We start from the raw sequence: 23,197 nt of genomic DNA on the forward strand, positions 1-23,197 counted from the left end.
AAGTAACTAAATAATTGTGATAAGATCTTTGGAGAGACAAGATGAAGACGCAGTACTTTATTTCTCTGTTTAAAATGCAAGTAAATATTTATTAATTTAGTAACTTTTGGGTGCCATCGGTATGGGGTTTTGCAGAGTTTTTGTATCTATGACACACTGGTGAGTAGAAAATGCATCAACAGTAAGGGCCGTATTCAGGTATCCTGAATTGGGAGGAAATGTCTAGTCAGCGAGAGCTATGTACCTTAAGTCTTTCAGAGTTTAAGCCAATCAGAGGGAAATAATGGAGAAGAACTTTACATAAACTTTAGAATGTCTGAAAAATGACTATGAGCTTGTTAAATGAATATAAGATTTCTTTATCAAAAAATGGTGTGGAGGTGGTTTTGCTCCATAACGAGTCCTTGTGTTCTGTGTTATACCCAATAATTAACTTAGCTTCAAAAGTAGGTTTTAAAACAAAAGTAGGAGGCATAATTGTGGTGTGATATAGGACTGAAAAAGCCGGTGCTACACTGACATCTCATTGGTACAGGGATTGCTGTGCTGCTGACAATTAATGCCCCTTTCTTCAAGACTTCTGTTTTCAAATACTGCTTTAAATGTAATGAAAATCCATGTAGAACCTTTTTTAAAATTATTGCTTGCAATTTCCATTAGTATTCTGAAGGATTAATTTTAGTAGTATGATTGCAGACCAGTTGACTGGCAGTTCATTAGCTCTTGCAGACGTCTCTGTAGATGTCACAAGGGCTTGTACAGGGTGGTGGATTTGTTTGCACCACCCTGAACTACTGCTCAGTGGTTAAGTTAGCTCAGCCTCAAGCCTTTGAGCTTCATACCCTGTGTGTGTCTGCATGTGAGTACGCATATAGTTATGGATTTCTTGGAAGAGGAGCACTGCTTTGTGACCATGGCTTCTAACTCTTCACTTGTGTAAACCAGATTTAGTGAACCAGGTTTAGAAAAGCTGCTACACTGGCCTGGAGGTGTAAGTGATCTGTGGGCTCTGGGAGGAGATGGGGGAACTTACATCTTCACTTGGCTGAGTGTGTTCAATCTGAACTATTCCTCTTTTTGTCACTAGCTTTGGAGCTACTGAACCAATGGGGTAGTCACTTGTGGCCTAAACTGGATTGGAACTGGAGATGAGCTGGAAAGCATTACTCATTTGACTCTGTTTATGCATCAATATAAAGCAAACATAAGCACTTGTTCATGAGTCATCTGAAATCATAAAAACACTGCTGTTCTTATAAAATGATCACACGCAGCCTAGAACTTTGTGCTTTTGAACTAGAGAATACTCTCAGATCTAGTACATTCTCCAGCCCAGAATCTCTCCTAGGATGTTTTGGTATTCTGCAGCTGTTGTTATAAGTTATTGGCACTGGCAACCAGCCCTGTGTAATACTGAGCTCATTTGTAGGGTCTCCCACTTACACAGACTTTGCTAATGTTGATTTCAGCATATTCACATCACAGAATGATTGGCTGCCTAGCAGAATGAGAGTGGAAAAAATTGCCATCTACTATAGTATTTTTTGTTTGTTAAGCTTCAGTATCAGTGGTGTGTTCCCCTCTGTTTTGCCCCAGAACGTTTCTTTTGAAGGTGGCAGAGCAGAAGAAAAACAGTTGAATCATTGTGGGACAATAAAAACAAACAAGGTTTTTGTTTGTCGATCCTAAATTGTGCAGGTGATCCCTTGCCATGTGGAACCATCTGTCCTTTGCTCCTTTAGTTGAAGGTCCTTCATTTTCCAGCGCCAGTAAGAATCCTAAGCCTTTTGCTCTTTTATTGACTGTATTGTAAAGACAAAAGTTTGTAATTTGCCTCACAACTTCAATCATATTGACTTCTAAACTACAGTGAGTAGGAGGATTACTGGGTGACTTAACCCTGAATGCCATCAGGAGAGATCACTATGAAGGAGGGATCCTCTCCCCCTCCCCAAATTAAATTTAAACATCAGTAACTGATACCCTATTAGAAATCAGTATTTTCAAAATCAAGAGTTGATGAAAGCTTTCAGGATCTTTTTAGTATTGTCCTACAGTTCTAAGCTGAAAGGAATTCAGCAGTGTGTGTAACCAAGGAAAAAAAAAATCATAGAATGGAAGAGACCCTCAGGATCATCAAGTCCAACCATAACCCAACTCTGGCACTAAACCATGTCCCTGGGAACCTTGTCCAAACACCTTTTAAACTCCTCCAGGGATGGTGACTCCATCACTTCCCTGGGCAGCCTGTTCCAGCGCCCGACAGCCCTTTCCGTGAAGAATTTTTTTCTAATATCCAATCTAAACCTCCCCAGCCCAGTTTATTGTAAAGCATATTAGTATGTGCTTGTGTGAGTATAAGTTTCTGTTAAATAAGCCTGTTGGGCACTGAAGGGGATTTCACAGGGGCACAGAGTTCACTCTGGGCAGAATGAACGTGGCTTCACTGGAGGGTGATTCATAGCAGTTGAGTACAGAGCTCCCGCTCTGAATCACCCACTGGATAAATGTAATTATGGTATCGAGTTCTTCTTAATGAAGACACGTAACTGTATTTAGCTTCAAATCATGTTTTGAACTGTTACCCGTTTAAATTAAACACTGACCCACATTTTTTAGTTATTCATGAAAATTCTTTGTGGTCTTTCTTCATTTTAAGAGAGGAAAAAGAAAGCCTGTAAACTGATAGATCTCTTTTTGCAACTTATTTGGCATAGAGTTTGGTATTTTGCAGTTCTGTCTCTGCTTGTGTGGTGTTTGTTTTTGTGTGGTGGATTTTTTTTTTCTGTGGGTTATTTTCATGTGCTGAGAGCTTGTAGCTATATGCCTGTTTTGTTTTGGTTAAAAAGATTTTGTATGAGATAGACTAGTTTCATGAACAATTGTTTTCTGCATTTTAACGTGTCACATTTCAGAGAAGGTTGAGGCTTTTTTTTTAAAGGATACTATTGGTTTTTGACCAACCACCAACATCTGTGAAAGTAGAACACGAGGAAGAACAATGCTGTGTGTATAACAGTATGCTGCCCATATCAATGAACTATTTTGTTTCTTGATATTAGTGCAGAAATAAATGCCACCTTTAAAAGGTCAAAACTGGTGTCTGCTGCTGAAGTGACCGTGGGCACTGCATAGTTAGGGTGATGCTTCTGTACAGATCTGCTGTTTGGATCGGTCTGTGTGTAGTGCTATGCAATATATGGGAATTTTTTTTTCATATTCAGGCTTTAATTTGCATTTTCAACATTTGCATTAAGATGTGTGGTATGTGGAAGTTGGAAGTTGCTATGATTTAGCCAAACGCGTGCTGCTGCAGGTTCTTTTTCTCACTGTTTTAATTCCTGAACTTGGGTTGTAATGGCTTAATTACTGATAGCGAAAGTTCTTGAAGAATTTTGTGCCTGTTATTGTTGAAACTTAGGGCTGATGAAGGCGGGAGAAGAATGTTTCTTTGTATTTCTCAGTATTTTTTTCATTTGAAGATATTTAGTGTATTTACTGATGGTTAATCCTCTTGTCTCTGAGTTGATAAAATGTTGAGTTTCTTTGTTGCCGAGTGGATGCTACAGCAGCTAATTCAGCTTGACATTCACTTGTGCGTTCTTCAGTGCTATTGAGAGCATGAAATGCACGAGACAGCTTTGAGATAGCTAAAGATATGAACCAAAAGCTATAAAATACCCTGGCTGTATGTTTCTCTATGTATCGCTGTCCAAAACATCTGCTAGTGCTCTCAGCGCTTGTCCTGATGCCTTCCTCAGAGCATTCTTCCAGAGTCAGAGATTTATTTGCAGAGAAAAAGATACTCAATAAACTGCTATATCATGTCATTCAACCCACTCACAGTTCCTTATCCGAAAGCAAACCCGGAGTGTCCTCTGTAACAAACAGTTTCTTTGTGTGCTCTGGCTGAATTCACAGAGGAGTCTGTCTGCTGAGTCTAGAAATTGTTATAGAGTAGAAGACTGTAGGGCCACAATTAGTCCAGTAATTTCTATGTGGCATCTTACATCGCTTATGAATTTTTTTTCCCTCTCTTTTGTGAGCAGCCTACTTCCCTGGCTTATCATTGGTTCTGTTTTATCTATATCTATATCTATATCTATATCTATATCTATATCTATATCTATATCTATATCTATATCTATATCTATATCTATATCTATATCTATATCTATATCTATATCTATATCTATATCTATATCTATATCTATATCTATCAGATGCCACACAGGAGTTCTAGGCAAAAGTGTCATTTACATTTTCCCTCTTCCATTGTGGTCCTTGTTTTTTTGGTCATACATTCATAAGTGTTTCTGCAAACATAAAGACATATAGAGGGCAGCTATAAAACTGTAGAAAGTTCTACTGTACTGTCACAGGCATTCTGATAGCCACCACATAATTTCATAGTTCCTGAATTGGTGAGATTGCTAATGTTTTTTCTAAAACAGTTGTGATTCACATAAGAGAAGTATCTATGTAGTAAAGGTGTAATGAAAGGATTCACAAAAATTGTTACTTTGCAAAATACAACTTCTCGTGTAGAAGTTGCAAGCTGAAACAAAATAGGATTTCTGTGAGATCCCTGGTGGTATTTTCCGTAGAGGCGGTACAGGTGTGGACCCAAGGGCAGGTGCCCAAAGTGGTTTGGCGTTGTGTTTTTGGCTGAGCTCACGGTCAGCAGAGACCCATGAAGGAGGTCCTGCTGGTGACATCCAGGTGACAGTTCTATTTTTCCTATGTTCCCACAGAGATGCAGTGGGGAAAAGATGTGTGCTTTTTGTGGAGTCCAGCTTGTGTTCACTGCTTGAGGCAGTTGCTGCAAATCTTTGTGATCTTTACTCTGTTCCTAGAGATTACGCTTGCAGGTTTCTTATGTTGTTGGAGTTTTCACTAGCTGTTTATAGTAGTTAGAAGGCCAGCAGAGTTTGTACTGTCTGTTAGGTAATATAGTTACTAGCATTTGAAAACTTTTCCACTCATGCTTTAAAGGTAGAAAGTGTACTGTCATATGAAAGGTTGACCATGACCTGATCTGCAGTTACACTGATAACCATCTCTGTAACCTCTGTGCTGCTGTTCTGAAAAATGAGAAAGGTTGGTTAGCTAGAAAAAAAAAGTTGCACACTGTCATCCTGTGATGAAGGATTTGTTTCTAATGCTTATAGTAATGAGTAGTTTGTCTGTATATATCAGAAATGCGTTAGGGTCTGAAGAGCTAGCCATTCCCCTAGCTATGCTGTGTACAGTTGGTTGCAGAGGACCAACGGGAAGCCTATTGTCAATGTCATGTCTGAATTGCAGTGGAGATGCAAACTGCTGTGAGAACAAAGGGGAAAAACAACAGGTCTGTAGGGAAGTGAGCAGAAGTCTAGCAAGCAAGAGACTGTGGAGAACACAGGAACTGTGACAGGAGCCATTCACAATGTGCTGGCTTGTTAAATGTGTACAATTTGTGGACCCTAGATATTTGGGGGGATTTATGTGTGTGCCTAACCCTCAAATTGGATGCTAATGTGTGGACTAGTGTGTTAATACACATTTATTTCTCACCAAATTCTGAATAAGGCATAAGAAGCATTTGCTCTCCTTGCCTCACCAGTGCCTTAGAGGTGAATACAGTGCAGGAGGTTGACTCTGTCTGAGATAGGAATGATTTGAAGCATGATAGCAGCCAAGCAGCCGTCTCCTGTTCCTGGTCACAGTTTGCACTATGTGGTGTGAACAGAAAGGAAAGAATGAGATAGAAGGAGTCTTGGGGCAGAAATTGCAGCACTAATATGACTGCCTGCTTTGTCTTCTGGTACTTGAGTTATTTTACGAAGTGCATTTTTATTTTTTCCTTTTTTGGTGTCAGCCTTGTTTGCTGTTGTGTTTTTTTGATGGGTTGGTTTGTTTATTTGTTTTTTCCCAAATGCACTCTTAGTCAACAAATCTGGCAACACATCTGTGTTATGCTTTGTTCCCATTTATGAGCTTAATAATAATGGGTAGAGAGTGTGGTATAGAGAACAAATAATGTCACCGTTTTTTCCAGGGTATCAGTGCTGATACTAGAAAATTAGTACTGTGCATTTTGCCTGTGGTTCCCATGTTGCATTTGGGAGACTTCTCTGTAGTTTGTGAACCTCTGTGGAAATGGTGGCCGTTGTTAGGGTAAATTTATATCATATACACCAGCAGTGGCATATGTGCAATTTCAAAACACTGTTCTTGGCTATGTTGGTGCTGATAGGTTTCCTGTGAATTTGGGATGGTGTGTTAGGCTCCCACCATCTGATTTGTCATCACCTAACTGGTTGGCAGATACCTTGAGAAGGTTGAGATATCCAGTTTTTAGTTAAAATAACAACCTGCTTCTGCCCCAGGGTATGGTACTTCAGATGCAGATTGTTTTCCCCATTTTGAGAGGCCACAGATCATGAAAGATTGCTTCCTTGGGTGGAAGTTCTGGAAGTAATGAATATCTTGTATCTACAGTATGATGCATTTCACAGCCTCTCCCAAGCTCCTGCCTTCTGGCCCCTGGCTTTTGTTTCTGATTTTTCTGACTCCATAAACACAGGTATTGACATGGCTATAAAACATTAATGCCAAACTGGTACTTTAGCATCGGTTATAAGAGATTCACGCTTCCTTTGTCCTTACAATTTCTAAATTGTGTACGGCTGCCTTCATTTTTCTCTAATCTTCCATTTTGGCTCTTGCCTGCTGTAGGCTCATAGGTTTTAATCATGAGAGATTCCTGGACAAGTTTGTACCTTTGCGCACCACAAGGCTGTTTTCAAAAAGTTGTGCATAGAGCAGTAACTTGTTTTTTTTCAGACTTAAGCAGATGGGGCAGCAACTATTTTTCTCTCAAAGCCACTGAAGAACTCTTAAGTTGCTTCCCTGTGTTCATCATGCTGATCTCTAGAGAGGTTCTGCTCTGTGTGGGTGAGGGAGTAACAGCTCTTGTTCTGATCTCTGTGCTGCGTTGAGTTCCTACAAGCAAGTGTGGACTGCCTAGTGTGCTGTAGGAAAAGAATTGTTTATGGCAGGAGGAGTGTAGTTACACGCTTGTGTTTTGTGGCTTGGCCTACAAACCTGTAGATAATATCAGTACAAGCTGATAGCACTGCTTTGTGCTCAAGGGGGTTTTAATTTTATGTGATTTTTTTTGTTTGTTTGTTTTTTGTTTTTCTTTATTTCACTTTGCTGAGAGCCTGTTTTGCGAGGTGAAGCTGAAGGGAGATGATGTCTTTGCTTTGTGGAGATATTTTGTGCTGTACATCTGCAGGATGTTGGCAAGAGGAGACCTGAACCTTTCTCCTGCTGTTTCACAAGTTGAAAGATGAATAGGATGATGGGGTCACTTGTGTCATCAACTCAAATTCTCCATGATAGAACTACAGATGACATTACACTCTTTAAAAAAAAAAAAAAACACAAAAAAACAACACCAGAAAAACCCAAACAAAACAACAAACAACAAAATCAGCTTATAGCCAAGTGTAAATGAGAAGATATGATTAGGAGAGTGAAGCCACTGTCCCTTTTTTTGTCTTTACTTACAATGGACATCTGTTGATCTGATCCGAACTGAGTGTACAAAAATTTAAAAATACTTGTAGCAGCTAAAAAATGTTTTTGACTATGTAATTTGTTATTATGATACCTGCATTGTTAAAATAAATGACATCTTCCACATATATTTTTCCTTTTTCTGTTAACCTGACATTTGAGGATTTGACATTAAGTATTAGATTGTGTAATGTGAATATGGTACTGTAGTATTTGACAAGAATTAAAGTCTGTGGTCAGATATTCCTGCACAAAAAGTTTATGGAGCTATTAAACCAACTGTAAATTTCTGATTTTCTCCTTTGTTTTCTCCTATGTTTGGCTTTTTTTAGGTCTCATTTAGGTTATCTGGTGGAACTTTACAAGAAAACAAGGGTAATAATAAGAAAATGGTATTTAATGAAAGTATCTTCACTACACAGTCGGAGTGAAACAGGAACAGGTTCTGTGGAGTAAGTATTTTACGGTGTGGTATGTTTTGTTTTGTTTTGCTTTTAAAGTCAGTAGCATGCTTATCAGGCTATTATTGTATTTAACCTTGTTGTAGTTGCAATAAAAAATACGAGGGGTTTCATACTCATTTCAGTTGATTGGCTGGTAATGGCCACTCTTCTGGACTCTTATTGAGATATCTCCCATCTTGGAAACAATTGTGTTGTATGAAATGTAGATGTTTCAGATTTTTCTTGTCTCCTGTGTATTCTGGGTATGGTTTTGAGCAGGAAGTGGCTTGGTATAGATGTAATTACATATACCCCCCAATTTGCTGGCAAAAGTTAAAGCCTGCCGGTATCTTCCAAGGAATTTGAAAATGTAATTGGGTTTTTGGCTTAACTTTCTACTCCTGGCACTTTCTGTATGACTTAGATATTTTTGTTGTCAGTATTATAATATTTGTCTTGTATTGCAGTTCCATCATCCATCAAACTAGCATAAGTCTTCAGTTTATCTCAAATATGTGTTTTCTGCACGGTAGTTAATGTCTAACTTTTGTGAATTCTAGGCTGAGATGTGTGTCTCATTTATGATATGAGAAGCTTAGCTACCTAGGTTGGGGACTGTGGGTTGCGTCATTTGGTACTAGATACCTAAATATTTATATACTGACACAGTATAATTCTTCATTTCTTGTGCTTCACTTAATTCAGATGGGAAATGTTGTAATTTTTCTGTGACCCTGTTTGCATCGGATTGTAAGATGTTTAAACATATTCTTGTAGAGGTTAGAAACTGGGAAAAATCTGTGTAATTTTCTGTCTGATGCAGATTGTACTGATGCTATGTGATATGTGAATGTAATTCCACTGGAGTCATTGAAAATACACTTCAGTACATAGTTAGGAATGAAAAAAATCTGGCCATAAGAACTGAAAGGGGGTGGAAAATGGTTTTAGTTTACAAGTGTATTTTGACATATTGCTTCATTGCCAAGAGGAAATGACTCTTAGCTGCTTCTTCAAAAAGGGATGTGTACATGGTGTCATAATTAAACTAGAAAAATGTCTGTGAAACCTAGTCAGACAAGCTAAATTTTTCCGACTTGGTATTTTTTCCCAAGTGTTTTTAACTGGCGGAGTAACACAGGGATTGATATTTTTTGTCTTTTAAAGGCAGGAAACAAATTGTTATAAAACATGCATTTAGAGAGGCTAATGTGTGTGTTAGTTCCCTTTCTGTAAGTACTTGAAACGAATGCTACAGCTTTAAGTCAGCATATGTAAATTTGTATCAGTTCCTGATCTAGGGCATATGTCAAGTGGCCAGTAAACATGCTTGCAAAATGTTCTTACAGCACCTGATACTTGAATTCTGACTTGAGATTTGTAGAAACTGTGTTGTATGAAGTAATTTGTCTCTTACTAACTTACTCTTAATAGACAACACAGTAGAAATGCAGGGACCTGTCACAATGTCCAGATAAAATAATACCTGTTTGCTGCTTACACACTTATTTTGACAAGTTAATTCTTGACTCCAGTAATCAAGTTACTGAAACAGATTGGTGATAAATTTGAAACTAAGCTTTCCAAACCAGTGAACTGGCTGTATAGTTTCCACCCATGGAGAATTTCAAAATTATCTGTACAAACCCCTAAGCAACATGCTTTAACGTCAATGTTGGAACCAGTCTTGGGACCAGATGACTCCCAGACATCTCTTCCAACCTAACTTACTCTGATTTTTAGATAATCTTAGTTATTTTTTGGTCCTTGTGTTGAATGGCCAAAACTACTTTTGGCTTTATTACTATTAACTTCATGACCGAAGTCTTGATTGTGTGCAATTTTTAGGATTTTTATATTCTACCAAATGGCATTATATTTCAAATTATCTTCATAAGTAAGTGTCATGAAAAGTTGGATACAATACATCTAAATATTTACATTAGACTGGAATTGTTGGATTTCTTTCAGTAGTTGTTCAGCATTGAACAGTCCTGTTCATGTAACAAACAGCTGTGAACAGCCACCTCTGGATCTGTGTAGTGGGTGACAAACTGGTGTTCGAAGAAAACTAACTGCACATCTTGGTGCAGATCAGAAATCCAGACTAGATTGCTCAGTGTAAGAAACTCACCCAATCGGGTAGAATGTCAAGCCTGATGAAGCATGTACATTTTTTTTTTTTGCCTTAAAGAGCATCTTTCTAACTTTTAATATCCATGGCATCTCTGTATATGAGACTTAAGCACAGTCTCTTTATGTGATAGCTCAGTGTTTTGGTCTATGTGCCTTCTGTTTAGGAGAAAAATTCACTCCTAATTAATTCTCTGCTGTTTTTAATTGGTTCACTTTTTTACCTCTGTCTAGATGCATACAATTTGTCTGCTGAAGAATAACCCTCTCTCCTAAAGGTTTTGATTGAAATACCAGAAATAATTGAAAAGTGAATCTTTTAATCCCTGTGTGAAGAGGTATCTATATTTAGGAAAACCTCAGTTTCTGGTCTTAACTCTTTATGGTAGAAAGTAATCTAGCTCATGATTTAGAGATGTAACATTTTAATAGCTGAAGGGAACAGTTGTCTGCTGGTGAAATTTGATGGTCTAGGTCCATTTGTACAATTTGAAAAGATATTTAAATATATAAACGGTTAATATTCAATGTCTTGCAAGTGGAATGTTTACTCCTCCTTTCCTCCCTGTTTACAGTGGAACAATTAATTACTCTGTATGGTAGAACAGGCTAGAAAACACCAGAGAGCAGAATTAGTATTGATTTACTACTTCCTAGTTTTGTTGTTAGACTATTAAGACTTTTTGTTCAATTCTTGTATAGCAATGAGGGAATGGGGTACTTAGAGTTTATTTACTACAATAAATCAATCAAATCCCAACTCCCAAGTTTTTAATGTGTCTTTTCCGATTCATGAAACATGCATTATGTAATCTGTTGAATAATAGCTTGGGTTGTTATAAAGCCAGACCTTTAGGCTCTGGTTTTATCTACAATTTAAAAAACGAGCTTAAGAACTGTAGAGTAGCAAGCCAGCCCTGGGGCTGGAAGAAACCGTCCCTTTACCTCTGCTACTCATCTTGCTTCTGTTTGCATCTCCACTTTACTGGCACAAGGAGTTATTTGTAAGAGTAAGCTTCCTAAGGAACTGTCTGACTCACCTGTGTTAAAATGACAGCTTTGTTCTGGGTTAAAGTTCAGCTCTTTCTCCTGCTTTCCTCTTCAGTCTGACTGTCCAGTCCTTTCTTCCCTTGTGCCGTCTCCATTCACGTCTTTTGGTAAGCTTGATTTTTATTTTATGGTATATATATATTTTTTAATATCCTTGTGAGCATCCCATCATTTAAATGTTTAGTAGAATATTTTTTTTAATAACAGAATTCAGCATATCCTAATATTTCATGCTAACCTTCCCCTAGTACATAAAATATCCACAGTGATCTGGATTATCAAAAGCAAATTATTGAGATTGTGAACTAACTTCTAACTTCAGGTCTAATCTTCTGCCAAATCTCTAGTCTTGTCTTACTATCCTGGAGCATGCTATACAGAATGGATTGCTCTCCATGCTGGTCCCACTCTGCCTGCTGCTATTTAAAACTTACTAAAAGTCTCTAAGAGAGCTGTTTACAGATTTTCATAAAGGTGAATGTATTACCCAATTGACACACAATACTGAATTATTTGACTGGACTTTTGGCTTCATTTAAGCTTTTCTTCTTGCCTCCCTGACTCTGTTGCTCCAGGTGCCAAATTAACTGTTATTTATATGACAATGCTTTTCTGATCCACTGTTTTCTTTCATTTCTTTATATTCCTTCTCATCTCGACCTTGCAGAACTGAATTCCCATGAGGTAAAGGGGATGTTTTCTTACAGTGGCACCAGCTTCAGTGTGATCCAATGATCAAATACCTTTACAGCCAATTTCAGACAGTAACATTTAAATGTGAAAGTTTTTCTTCTCCCTGCAAGTTACTTTAACTGTGCAACACAAAAAGATTACCTGAAACTCCTTATTTATGTATCTATATTTTATGTATCTATCTAGTGATTTCAAGATAGGGCAAAGGATAGTCATGAACTAGCTGTGACAAACTGTGATGTTACTTTTCTATTTTGTGGTCATTATGAAAGATGTGCTGCCTGTGAGTTGTCTGAAGTCTTGACTTGCCTGAGACTTAAGTTTTATTCATTTATTTCGTCATGAATAATCTTTGGAGGGAGTATTTAGTTGCCTGAGAATAAAGTAAGGAGGAGTAAGAATTTCCTTTTCTCCTCATTAGTCAAAACAGTTCTGATAAGTGTTCTTAGTCTGGAATACCAATTTAATAGCGATACTCTCTACCTGTAGACTTGTTTTGGAGGAGTAAGTTTCTGAAGACAACAATCTCACATGCTAGTTTTAACATTACACTTTAATTGAATCATAGAATAATTTTCATAAGAGGGGACCACCAGAGGTAATCTAACCTGTCTGCTCAAATCAGGTTGCGTAAAATTAAATTTAATTTTAATTTGAAACAAGTTAACGTGTTGGCATCTTTTTTTTTTTACATATTTCTAAGTCATGTAGAAGTCAATTGCAAATTCAGGTGCTCAGTATTTTTTGAAAACTGGGCCACTTTTAGAGGCATTAATATCAAAGTAGAAACTCTATTCATTGTGGTTTTAAAATCCTAGCTTCAGTTTTTAAAACTTAATGCATATTCCTATAGGTACAGCAAAGGAATAAGTTGCAGAAGGTGAACAGATAAAGTAATCAGGGACCATGGGAAAAAAAAAAAAACCAACCTATTTAAATTCTCTTTGTGGAAAACTAGATATATTTCATGAGAAGAATGAGAGAATCTAGACTTGAATAGCTGAGATACCACTCTTGGTACCAGTCTGAGCACTGTGAGGGAATGGCATTTAAATAAGGCCTTTAATGTTTTCTATACGTGGATATTTTTAGAAAATGAAATGGTGATATTTTTATTCTGATTTCTAGAGGAATCCTGACGAAATGGACACTTAATTTTCCATTCCATAGGGCCAGTTCGTCTGGCAGTTGAACCAACCTGCTGGGAAATATTTATAGTACCACGTGATCTTTAAAAATAACTTCCCAGGCCACACTGTAGATATCTTGAATTCTTTAAGTCTTTGCTATTGTAGTTAGCCGAAAAATCTTAGCTTTGCTGATTTAGGCATTTGTATTTATTATCATATTGTTTGTATTTTCTTTCTAAGTTTGTAAACAATTTGAGACTGAAATTCACCTGTGCAGCTGTAGAAGGCCAGAACCTTGAATAGATTCACTCTTTTGGGCAAAACAGGAATTTCAGTGGCATGGTATGAAAAAAGAGTCATTAGTGATCCCGTGTGAGCTGTGAGGTCTACTGAACGGAAAATACAGTTCTTAGTAGTATGTGCGTTGGTTAGCACACGTGCCGCCTTCTGTCACATGAAACCTTTAAGCAAAACTAGGTTGCACTTCCACGTTACACCCGATTTCATCCCTGTGGCTACTACTGGAACGTAACTACAGTGTTTTCACCGCACCCTTGTGGAAGTCAGTCAGCAGGCTGGAGTCCCACGCAGTGCTCTGAAACTGCTGCCAGTGCAGTGCCTGCACCACCATCGCCTTGGGCCTGCAACTCATAGGCTGTGAGGGCAGCTGGGGATTTGCTGCAATTTTAGGAACAGAAGAGGATGTAGTTTTATAGAGCCGTGAACTGGCACACTGATCTAATGTTTATATTTGACTTCAGAACCTTCGAAGAAATCAGAATTCTAAGTTTCATAGGATATAAATCTTCCTGCATATTCTGACTCCTTTTCCATCTTTGCTGCTAGATTCTTTTCCTTTATTTGTTCTCAAATATTTCCTTTATAGCTTGCTCATGTTTTTATAACTAGATGTTTATGTAGTTAGAAAAACGATTACAATGATTACATTGTGTAAGTGCTTAGTGTTTCTCCTACTTAGACGACGTGATATGCTGCTGCTGTTTGCTAGAAAATTACTGTGGTCAGATTGTCATCTAGTCTCTTCTGGACAGCAAGATATTGTTTAAACACTGTTCTTGTGTGTCTGGCTGGATAGGGTGGCCCTTTTCAACTGCTTTCACTGCTGCGAGACTTTTGGGGTTTTTTTAGCCCCTTGACTACCATATGACGGGACAAGCAGCAGATAAATAGCTGTATTGATCACAGTGGTGCTGTGAATGTGGTGCTTAACAGTTGTGATATCTTATTATATAAAGCAAATATATGAATAAGCAGAGTGCTCTTAGTTTCTGCATAATCAAATTAAGCTAGTTTCTGATATCTATCCTTTATGTAAATATTCATGTTTTTACTGAAAAGAAAAATAAATCCAGTTTTATGTTGAACCTGAAGAGTTGTAGGTACTTATGTGCCCTTAAAATGCGCACTTGTTTCAAAGAGGTGTTGTAAAATAAATCTATTTCTTAAGGAAACTGACTTTTTCATACACAAATGATTTCTTTCCCCCACTACTCCTCTTGTATCTATTTAGGATAGCATACTTATTTAATCCCGAGAGAACTGTGACCACATCTCGGGGGTAGGTGGCAGCATTTCAGATGTATGGTATTTCTTCTAAATAACTGTCTGAAAACTATATTTTCTTGGTGCTACGAGGCAGCCCAGGAGAATAAATGCTGTGAGGGATAATGGGGTGTAAGAATTTTCCTTCAGCCCTGTGTCGTGTGGGTATTTATATTTACCAGCTTCCTTGCAGCTTGTTGTCTTTTATTAATATTCTTTTTTATTATGCTTCAGGATAATAGATTGAATGTTGTATTGGATTTTGCAGTGGTATTCTTTTAATCACCAAAAAATACACCTCAAAGTATGAGTGTTAGGGGATTTGTGGTGAGTTCACAAATAAAGGAGAAATTCTGATTTAATGACATAACGTGAAATTTCATAATTGGTGGATTCTTCAAAATGGTGGTTTAGAAGAACTCACCTGACACAGATTAATGTTGGATGTTCATAGCAATCCATGTGGATTTGTGAGTACTTTTTAATGGCTGAGTCTTTTGCTGATATGATAAACTATTTTCAAACGAAACTTCATTGCATTGTTACTCCAGGTCTAATTTTTTGTAGTGCCTCTAGACAGGCTCACTCTCTCTGAGCATGTTCTTGTTCCCTCTCATGCTTTGCTTTTTTCTGTGGTCAGCACTGTTTTATGTCAGATATCTGCACTTTCTGAATTTAATTTCTTTACATGAGCAAGTTAACTACTCAACACAGGTAGAAGTGAGTTCACCAAGTCTTACAGCAGTGGTGTGAAGCCTTTGCAGCTGGGTGGTCCTGGGATCTCAGTGCTCTCTTCTGAAGTAGTCACGGTGGAATTGAGTTTGCCACAAACTGGTCTTGCCTGCCTTCTCAGCAAAACAGGATTAGCTTCTGAGTGGATGGCTGAGTAAGGGAACACAACCCCAACTTGTAACCACAACTTCTGGAATCCTACTGGTCTCTAGTCTAAAAGATAGGTTTTATAATTCTTGGGGATGTTCTGAATGCCTGGGTTTTGTTAATTGATATCATATAATGTTCCAGTGGCTCTGGTGGTGATTGACACTTGCTGGAGGCGTTGCCTATGTTGTTTTGCAGCCTGCTTTTTACCTGCACTGGATAGCCAGGCACGCGTGGTTCTGCTTCCATGTTTTGGTTAGAGGGAAAAAAAAAAAAAAAGGTGGGCTGCAATTCACAGAAAAACAAATGTAGTTTACTTCTGACCGTCATCTTTCCTGAAACCCTTTTAGGAAACAGTAAAGAAGCAGCCTGCTTCTGATAGCCCTGTTTTGTTTGTTTGTGTGGTGGTTTTGTTTGTTTAATTTTGTGTGTGTTTTTGTTTCGTTTTGTTTGTTTGGGTTTTATTTGTTTGTTTTTCACTTTCCTAGTGGTCTCTTTGGTTAGATGATGAGAGATTCTTTTGTCAGGGTGAGGTAGAAGCTACAAAGTCTTGGCTTCTGGAATAGGCTGTTAGCACTAGAGCAAATTCTTCTGTCTGTCTAGAAGTGGTAAGTCCTTCAAAAAAGAAAATAAAACACATACCCCTAACCCCGCAACAGAACAAGAGCAACAACTAAGAATCCTGTGTCTGGGAACGCAGCTGTTGTCAATAGCTGTTTAGGAATTGTAGTCTGTGGCTGGTCTCTCCAGCTTAAAATGTCTGATTATCTTGTGATCAAGGTTACAAAACAGAGGAAAGACAGAAAATTAAATTCTGTAACTTTCATATCAATTTCACAGAGGAAATTCTCACCCTCTGCAGGAATCCATAATGAAGACAAAAATAGCTTACATCGCTTCTGTGGTGAAATGGTCCGGTGTGTTGGTGTAGCAGTGTCAAGACGAGGGAATGTTTATGGAAGACATCAGTGATGGAAATCTGTATAACTTACTGTATAGTTCACTAGATTCGTTCCTCCCCTTTTACCTAGCTGGAACTGTGTCAGTGTGAAGGCATTTTGCTTCAGGCATTTAGAATGTTAATTGTCTTTTATTTGGGAATTCTTTCTCCCTGTTGAAAGCAAATGAGAGTGTCACTTCGTGTCTTGCTTAAGTTGCTCAAAATCTGAGCTGCTGTCAGAAGGGATGGCCTTGCCCTGTTCCCAGCCAAGGGTTACTACCACCTTCTCCCTGTGTTCATGCAGTGTGCCTGCTTAGAAAGCTGTTTTCACTGAAAACTAACTTGAGAGAAATACCTAAAATCTCAGTTGGATCAGTTCTCTGATCTTGCTGACAGAAAGGGCAGGATGATTTTCCATCAGTTTTAGCCAGTAGTAAACTGCATTGTGAGGTTATGACACAATCTGGAGGCTTGCTGCTGATGAAAAGGGAAGATCCTGCTTTCGTTCTCCTCCTTTCAGAGGCTCTGGCACTCTTTAGATCCTTTTGTGATTTGATTCAAGTAGACAATGTGAAAGAAAATTACTCATTGATTCCAGCTGGATGATAAGGTGAAATGGTTGGTGAGGAGACTCGAGGTGTGCTGGAGCAGGATGGGGCAGCCCGGAGCAAGGGGGCAGAAGTGGGGATGCAGGCTCCCTGCTGGCTGTCCCTGAGCCTGACGCTGCCTTGCACAGCTGCGCTTGCACTGTCCAATGGAAAAGCTATTATGGAGGTTTCCAACCTGTGGTCAGCAGCTTGCAGTGGTAGTTGTTCCACTTCAGTGCTAATGCTTGGTGTGACATACCAGATGTACAGATTCATAGATAAAAAAATTGCAGGCAGTTGTCTTGGTTTGAGAAATCTTGTTGTATGGCTTCTTGTCTGTGTACTTTAAATGCAAAGATGAGTGTTAAATTTTCTTTCTCTTTTCCTTATTCTGCAGATGTTCTACTAATCTGTGTTCCATTTCTTTCCATTAGTCTAAACAGCTTTTTCAGAACTGCTGGTGTATTAAAATACAAATTGAGTGCTTCTGAGATTGTGTGTGTATATATATATATATACATGCATACATACAAATCTGAAATGCATAAATCAAAGTTCAGAGAGAATTTTCGCCTTGCACAGGAAGGTTGGAATGCTGTCACTATGTACCTGTGACTCAGAAAAGCATTTAATATTGGGCTTTGTTGCTATTAAATTCAAATAATCATTGATTAGATACTTGAATAGTGAGGTTTAAGTACTGCTTTAATTACTTCCTTCTTTTGTATGAGAGGTTGTTTTTAACCTGACAGTGGGCAAGAATAGCTATGAGGTTAACAGCCTGAAATAACTTTTTATTATTATTTTGATTGTTGTTTTTTTCCTTTAGCTGGAAGTTGTTTAAAAGGTCTCTGGTGTTATTGCTCCCAATCCAGATGGCTTTCTGCCTTTGTTTCAGTTACTAGATGTGATACTGTTAGTCACTCCACATTTTACAGTTTAGCCCATGACTCATTCTCACAGCCGTCTTATGTTGGCAGTCAGTGTTATTCTCAGTATAAATACTCGTTCTTTCTTGACCCCTGTGATGTCAGCTATTGGTGGAAGCTGGGTGCTGGCTGTATAAGACACTAACCTGGTGCCTTGAGGAAGGAAATATTGAGTAAGTGCCTGAAAGCAAGAATAGCTTCCCAGCATGCTCAGATTGGCGTGTTGATTGCTTGTCCTTTTTTAATTGAAAATGGAAGTGGAATTTTAAAATATTCTGATGCCCGTGTTGAAAGTCTCTGATTCTCTTACGAGAACATAATAACTCTGTGGTGTCTAGGTTATTGGTATGTAAGAGCATTTTGAAGTGTTGCTGCTTTGATCATTTTAAACTCTTGTTGATGCACTAAAGTGGTTTCAATAATTGCACATCTTGTGGAAAAACACGCAAAAGAGGATGAAAATAGAGAAGATCTTATGCTGAATTAAAATAGGAATTTTGAACAAAATAACTATATAGAATAGATTAATGTTTTCCTTGCTGCTGTATCTGTTAAAGTGATATCACTTTATTTTACCGTGATGCCCATGGAAAATGACTGAAAATATAGCCTGTCTGTGCCCAAGTATGAAAAATCATTGGTTTTACATAATTCAAATGATTTCTCTGTGACTACTATTGTCAGTTACAACAGAATTTCAGCCACGATTTTACAGGTAGAAGTAGATGGAGGAAAAGAAAGAATATCCTGTTTAAATAGTAGCTTGTTAAATATATACTGTTTGGTGATGAGAAACACCAGATTTTCTCTAGATTTTTTTTGGTAGATGCTGTGTTATTCTAATAGCGTAGTCTGTGTTGCATGATGGGGTTATACTTTATTTTTTTCCTTTAGACAATTTAAGAGATTACACACTGCGCTAAACTTTCCACTCCCATTGATGAGTGAATGAATGAATCTGGTAATTACGATAAAATGTTTTCACACCTCATTTGTTTTTGTCACCAGGTCTACACCTCGACCTCCAGTTCTTTTTGTTTTGATTCAGTCTGGTGCAGTGTAGCGGATTTTTGGGGGGAATGAGGACCCGATGCTGATAAGCTATTATTCGATAATGAAGATGATAGGAGCTCCCTAAGGGTTGCTTCCATTGGGGAAAAGTATTTTTCCTTACGTATTTATGCTTTTTGAAAGTTAGAGGATTTTTATTTGCCTTTAATGAAAATTCTACTTTATTTTTATCTAGTACAAGCAATATACTAAATGATCCACAAATTTAGTTTGGTAACAAGATGTATTGGCAGCAATCATGCTTGTGTGGGTCCTCACAAGTTTGCTAAGGCTGGATGGAAAGGTTTTGAGATGACTTGGGTCTCATTATTTAGTGTATTTATATGGCAGTTAGAGGTGAGACTTAAGTGTGTTGTCTCATATCTAAGGCAGCTTTGAACTGGCAAGCTAATAGTAGCATAGCTGTGCTACCAAATACCTACTTTGAGTGTTTAGCTGGGCTCCATGTGGGGTTTGGACTTGCCGTTCCACTGATCACTGGTAAGCTCTAGGAGATTTCAGTTCTTCCTAGCCAATCCTCTTTCTCTGCTGGAGATTTTAATCTCCTTAAGTTTTCCAAATATCAGATGAGCAATTTTGTATATTTATGGTAACTGGAGGGGTAGACACCAGTACTGAGGCAGAGATGGACTGTGAGTATTTTACAGTGATGCTTTAAATGGTACTATTTGTTTAACAATGATGATCAGTAAAAGTTAGCACTGAACAGCCCTTTATAATATGTACAAAATATTAATAGTTTGTTTGTCAATAACAAGTCAGGCTTATGTAGTAGTTGATTTTTGTGCTGCTGACATATTCTCTTATCCATAGTAGGCAGATTCAGCTTTCCCCTATGCTTGCTTGCTCGTTTATTTCATTGTAAACTGCCTGTTGCAAGCAAGGGATTACAAAGAGACTTTCTGAAGTCTGACTTTTGCATTTCTGTTGTCAGTTAGGGACAATGATGCATATGACAATGGATTGTTTGATTTAAAAGCCTACCAATTTTAAAGGTTGAATTTCTGTAAAATAGGAGTATCAAACAAATTTAACTTGCTATAAATTAAGTGCTAACTCCTACGTATTGTAAAGTTTGGATTTAGTAGCTGGTGGTGTGACTTTTCCTAAACTAAGCTGATTTGTAAAGAAAAAAGCTGGAGGCGGGGGGGGGGCCACTTTCATTGTGTTGTAGTTGGTATCCTGGAGTTTTGTGGTGGGTTCAATTATAGTGCATTTAAAAAAGTTTTCCTGGTTGCTTGTTTTGGTGAAAAATAGTAATTAATTGCTTTGGGATTAAAAAACTGTATTAATAAATGCATATGCATTTGGAAAGTTTCTACAGTGTGATAATTATGGATTGGTCATTGGCATGACCAATTTAAGCAATCTGTACTGTATCTAGGTATACCTCCATACTTATAGCACCTGTAGAAAGGGTTACCTTTGGATAATGGATTTTGCCTAATGTCTTAACAAGATGGAAAATATGTGTCAGACTTTTTTGCAATGTAGTCAGCAGTAGTGACTGAATTTTGGGAGGCTGTTGTGCTAATTATTTTTTTTTTTCATTTGCTGATGAGCTTGTTTGAACCTGCACTGTGATGTATAAAGAACAGCAGCGCTGTGGATTGGTTCCCTCCTGCTTTTTTTACTGGTGCTGTAATATGGGAAATACCTTCAGTTAAGCAGAACAGGCCTAATTTCAGAGCAGGGAATGGATCGAGAAGAGAAGGGAAGGAGTGATAAAAGTAGTGGAAAGTTGTAGTGGAGTTGCACATTCTGGCTTATTTTTCTACAAATGGTGATTTCCCACATTTTGTGATGTCCAACAAGAATTAGAAAGGTGTGGGAGTAACTTTCTTTGTCAGAGTAGTACATTACGTTAGTGTTTTACAACACGTCCCATCCCTTTGTCAGCTGAAGAGCATCGCCTGGATGAAGAGGAAGATAAATACTTCAGTGAATAGTGATTGAAGGGAAAATGTGTCTTGTGAGAGTGGTAATCAAAACACAGGACCTGGAAGGTCAGAAAAAACAGTTGGTAGCATTAAGAGTAAATAAGAGTCTTGAAATACAAAGGACAAGTCATCAGAAAGCCAGTGTAGTGAGCTGAAGCAGATCACACCAAGGGTTTCCCCCACCCTGCAGTGGATGTAGTTTACACAGTGGGTTGGCTTCCTAAGAGATTATCTTTTTTGGAGGGTGAAAGCAAATTGAGATAAATGTATTTAGGGGAAAAATCACTTTCTAATAGAGGTGAAGTTGATTTTCCTACTATTAGTATAGTCTTCCAAGTTGAATATCTTACTCTGGCCACCTAACAGGAAATTTGCAAAAACAAATTATGAAATGGATCATGTGTTTTCATATTGAATATTGCCATGCTCTGTCCAAGAGGTTTACTTTGATTGTATTTTATGCAGGTAAATAATTTTAGAAAAATCAAAAATGAATTTCTACCTTTCTTTTTAACCAACCTTTAATTAGTTAGTTTTTTCTCCTGTTACTTTGTTTTAATGATTTAAGCATCTCAGCAGTAGTGCTTTACCAGACAAGTGCTTTTTTTATACTAAATGGAATTAATGACTAAAACTATGCTTATGTGTTTGCAATACTGGCATTTGAGACCTCAGACTTGCAAGCTGAGCTGTACAAGCAGGCTTATGTAAACTTTCCAAAGGCTTTAAAATGTGTGTCTAATTATAGAAGGTTAAGTATACTGAATTTTCTTTTTTTTCCTCCCCCAAGGCCATGTGGTTATGATTTTATTGAGGTTCCATAATGCCTCCTGCCGTGACAGACAGCCTTGACATCTGGGCAGTGGATTCACAGATTGGTGCTGATGGCTCAATATCTGTGGACTTCCTGTTGCCCACTGGAATCTACATCAACCTGGATGTCCCTCGAGATGCCACCATATCTCATATTAAACAGGTAATACCAAATGGTCAATTAATTTAAAAGTTAATTAGTGCTGTGTCTGATTTTTATGTACCTTTTTGCAAATCTATTAATGAATTTGAGCAGTCATAACAATAACTTACTGAAGGCACAGGCAAAGCAGATTGATTAATAAAGATGTGTATGTGTTTGAAGATTTGGAACATTTTTGGGCAGATGGCAAGGTTCATAGAAATTACTTCTTCATCATGGTTACACTTCAGCAGAGACTGTTCCAGTAGCTCTACATTAATAGTGTATCGCAACAGAATTTTCCAGAAAACCATGACTTTTTTAAAATTCAGCAATTGTTTCCATAGTGGGAACTTGCTGCCTATATATCACAATAATCACTGGAAAAAGAAAGTATAGGTGTGTCTTGAGGGAGAAGAGTTTTGATAGGAAGCTACAGGAATTAGTGGAGGAGAGTGACAGTGTGCTGGTTGGTGTCAAGAACATCTGCCTGCAAAATCAGCAAGTGCTTTGTTACTGTAGTGACAGCCGCGGTCCTGCAACTTGACCGCAAATAGGACGATATTGGGTCAATCCCAGGATAAGCGCCAGGATGAGGGTTAGTGCTGCCCTCTCATCAGCTCATAGTACTTGTCCTTGTGGGGCTTTTTACCCCTGGGATATTTAAGCGCACAACTTCTGCTTAAATATAACCTCAAGATAGAGACTACAAACAAGACAAAATAAATATATAACAACATATAGGGATGAAAATGAACCAGGTTACCAGATATGTTACTCTTATGTTCTTTCTGGAATATAAATGGAAATTAATGTTACTTTCAGTGCCATAAGTTATGTTCGTGCTTTATATTTAGTTTGTTTATATGTTTTCTTTGCAGCTGTTATGGAAGCAGGCACATTCCTATCCACTCTTTCATCTCCTCATGGAGATTGATTCTTACATGTTCTCCTGTGTGAATCAGACTGCTGTACATGAAGAATTAGAAGATGAAACACGGAGACTTTGTGATGTTAGACCCTTTCTTCCTGTCCTTAAACTAGTGACAAGGAATTGTGATCCAGGAGAAAAGTTGGATTCCAAAATAGGTGTCCTTATAGGCAAAGGTAATTATGTTTAACTTTTTTTAAAAATGAGGCTAAACTATGTTTTTTGAGGGTCTAACTGAGCAGGTAACAGTGGAAAAATAAAAAATATCAAAAACGAAGTACTTCCCTGACAGAATTTCCCTTTCCCAAGCTATTATAATAGTGACGTAGTTTTAAAAAAAAATTAAATACTCAAGATGAAGCATTTGAAAGTTGTTGAAAGCCACTT

At 37.8% G+C, this 23,197-nt stretch overlaps 1 protein-coding gene across 8 annotated transcripts in view; it reads left to right on the forward strand.

The window, feature by feature from the left end:
* Positions 1-23,197, forward strand: part of PIK3CB (phosphatidylinositol-4,5-bisphosphate 3-kinase catalytic subunit beta) — a 91,770-nt gene that overhangs the window by 34,331 nt on the left and 34,242 nt on the right. For 3 of the 8 annotated variants that reach the window (XM_082056785.1, XM_082056784.1, XM_082056787.1), the window contains 3 exons: positions 7,899-8,018; positions 21,715-21,900; positions 22,761-22,986. In XM_082056785.1, coding sequence (XP_081912911.1) covers positions 21,748-21,900; positions 22,761-22,986 — 379 coding nt within the window. In that variant the 5' untranslated portion in view covers positions 7,899-8,018; positions 21,715-21,747. Of the gene's footprint in view, positions 1-7,898; positions 8,019-10,461; positions 10,481-11,247; positions 11,300-21,714; positions 21,901-22,760; positions 22,987-23,197 lie in introns of those variants that run through there. The other 5 variants (XM_082056788.1, XM_082056789.1, XM_082056791.1 and 2 more) reach the window with 3 other exon arrangements.

Source organism: Streptopelia decaocto (assembly GCF_964273445.1).
Source record: "Streptopelia decaocto genome assembly, chromosome: 6".
Lineage (NCBI taxonomy): Eukaryota > Metazoa > Chordata > Aves > Columbiformes > Columbidae > Streptopelia > Streptopelia decaocto.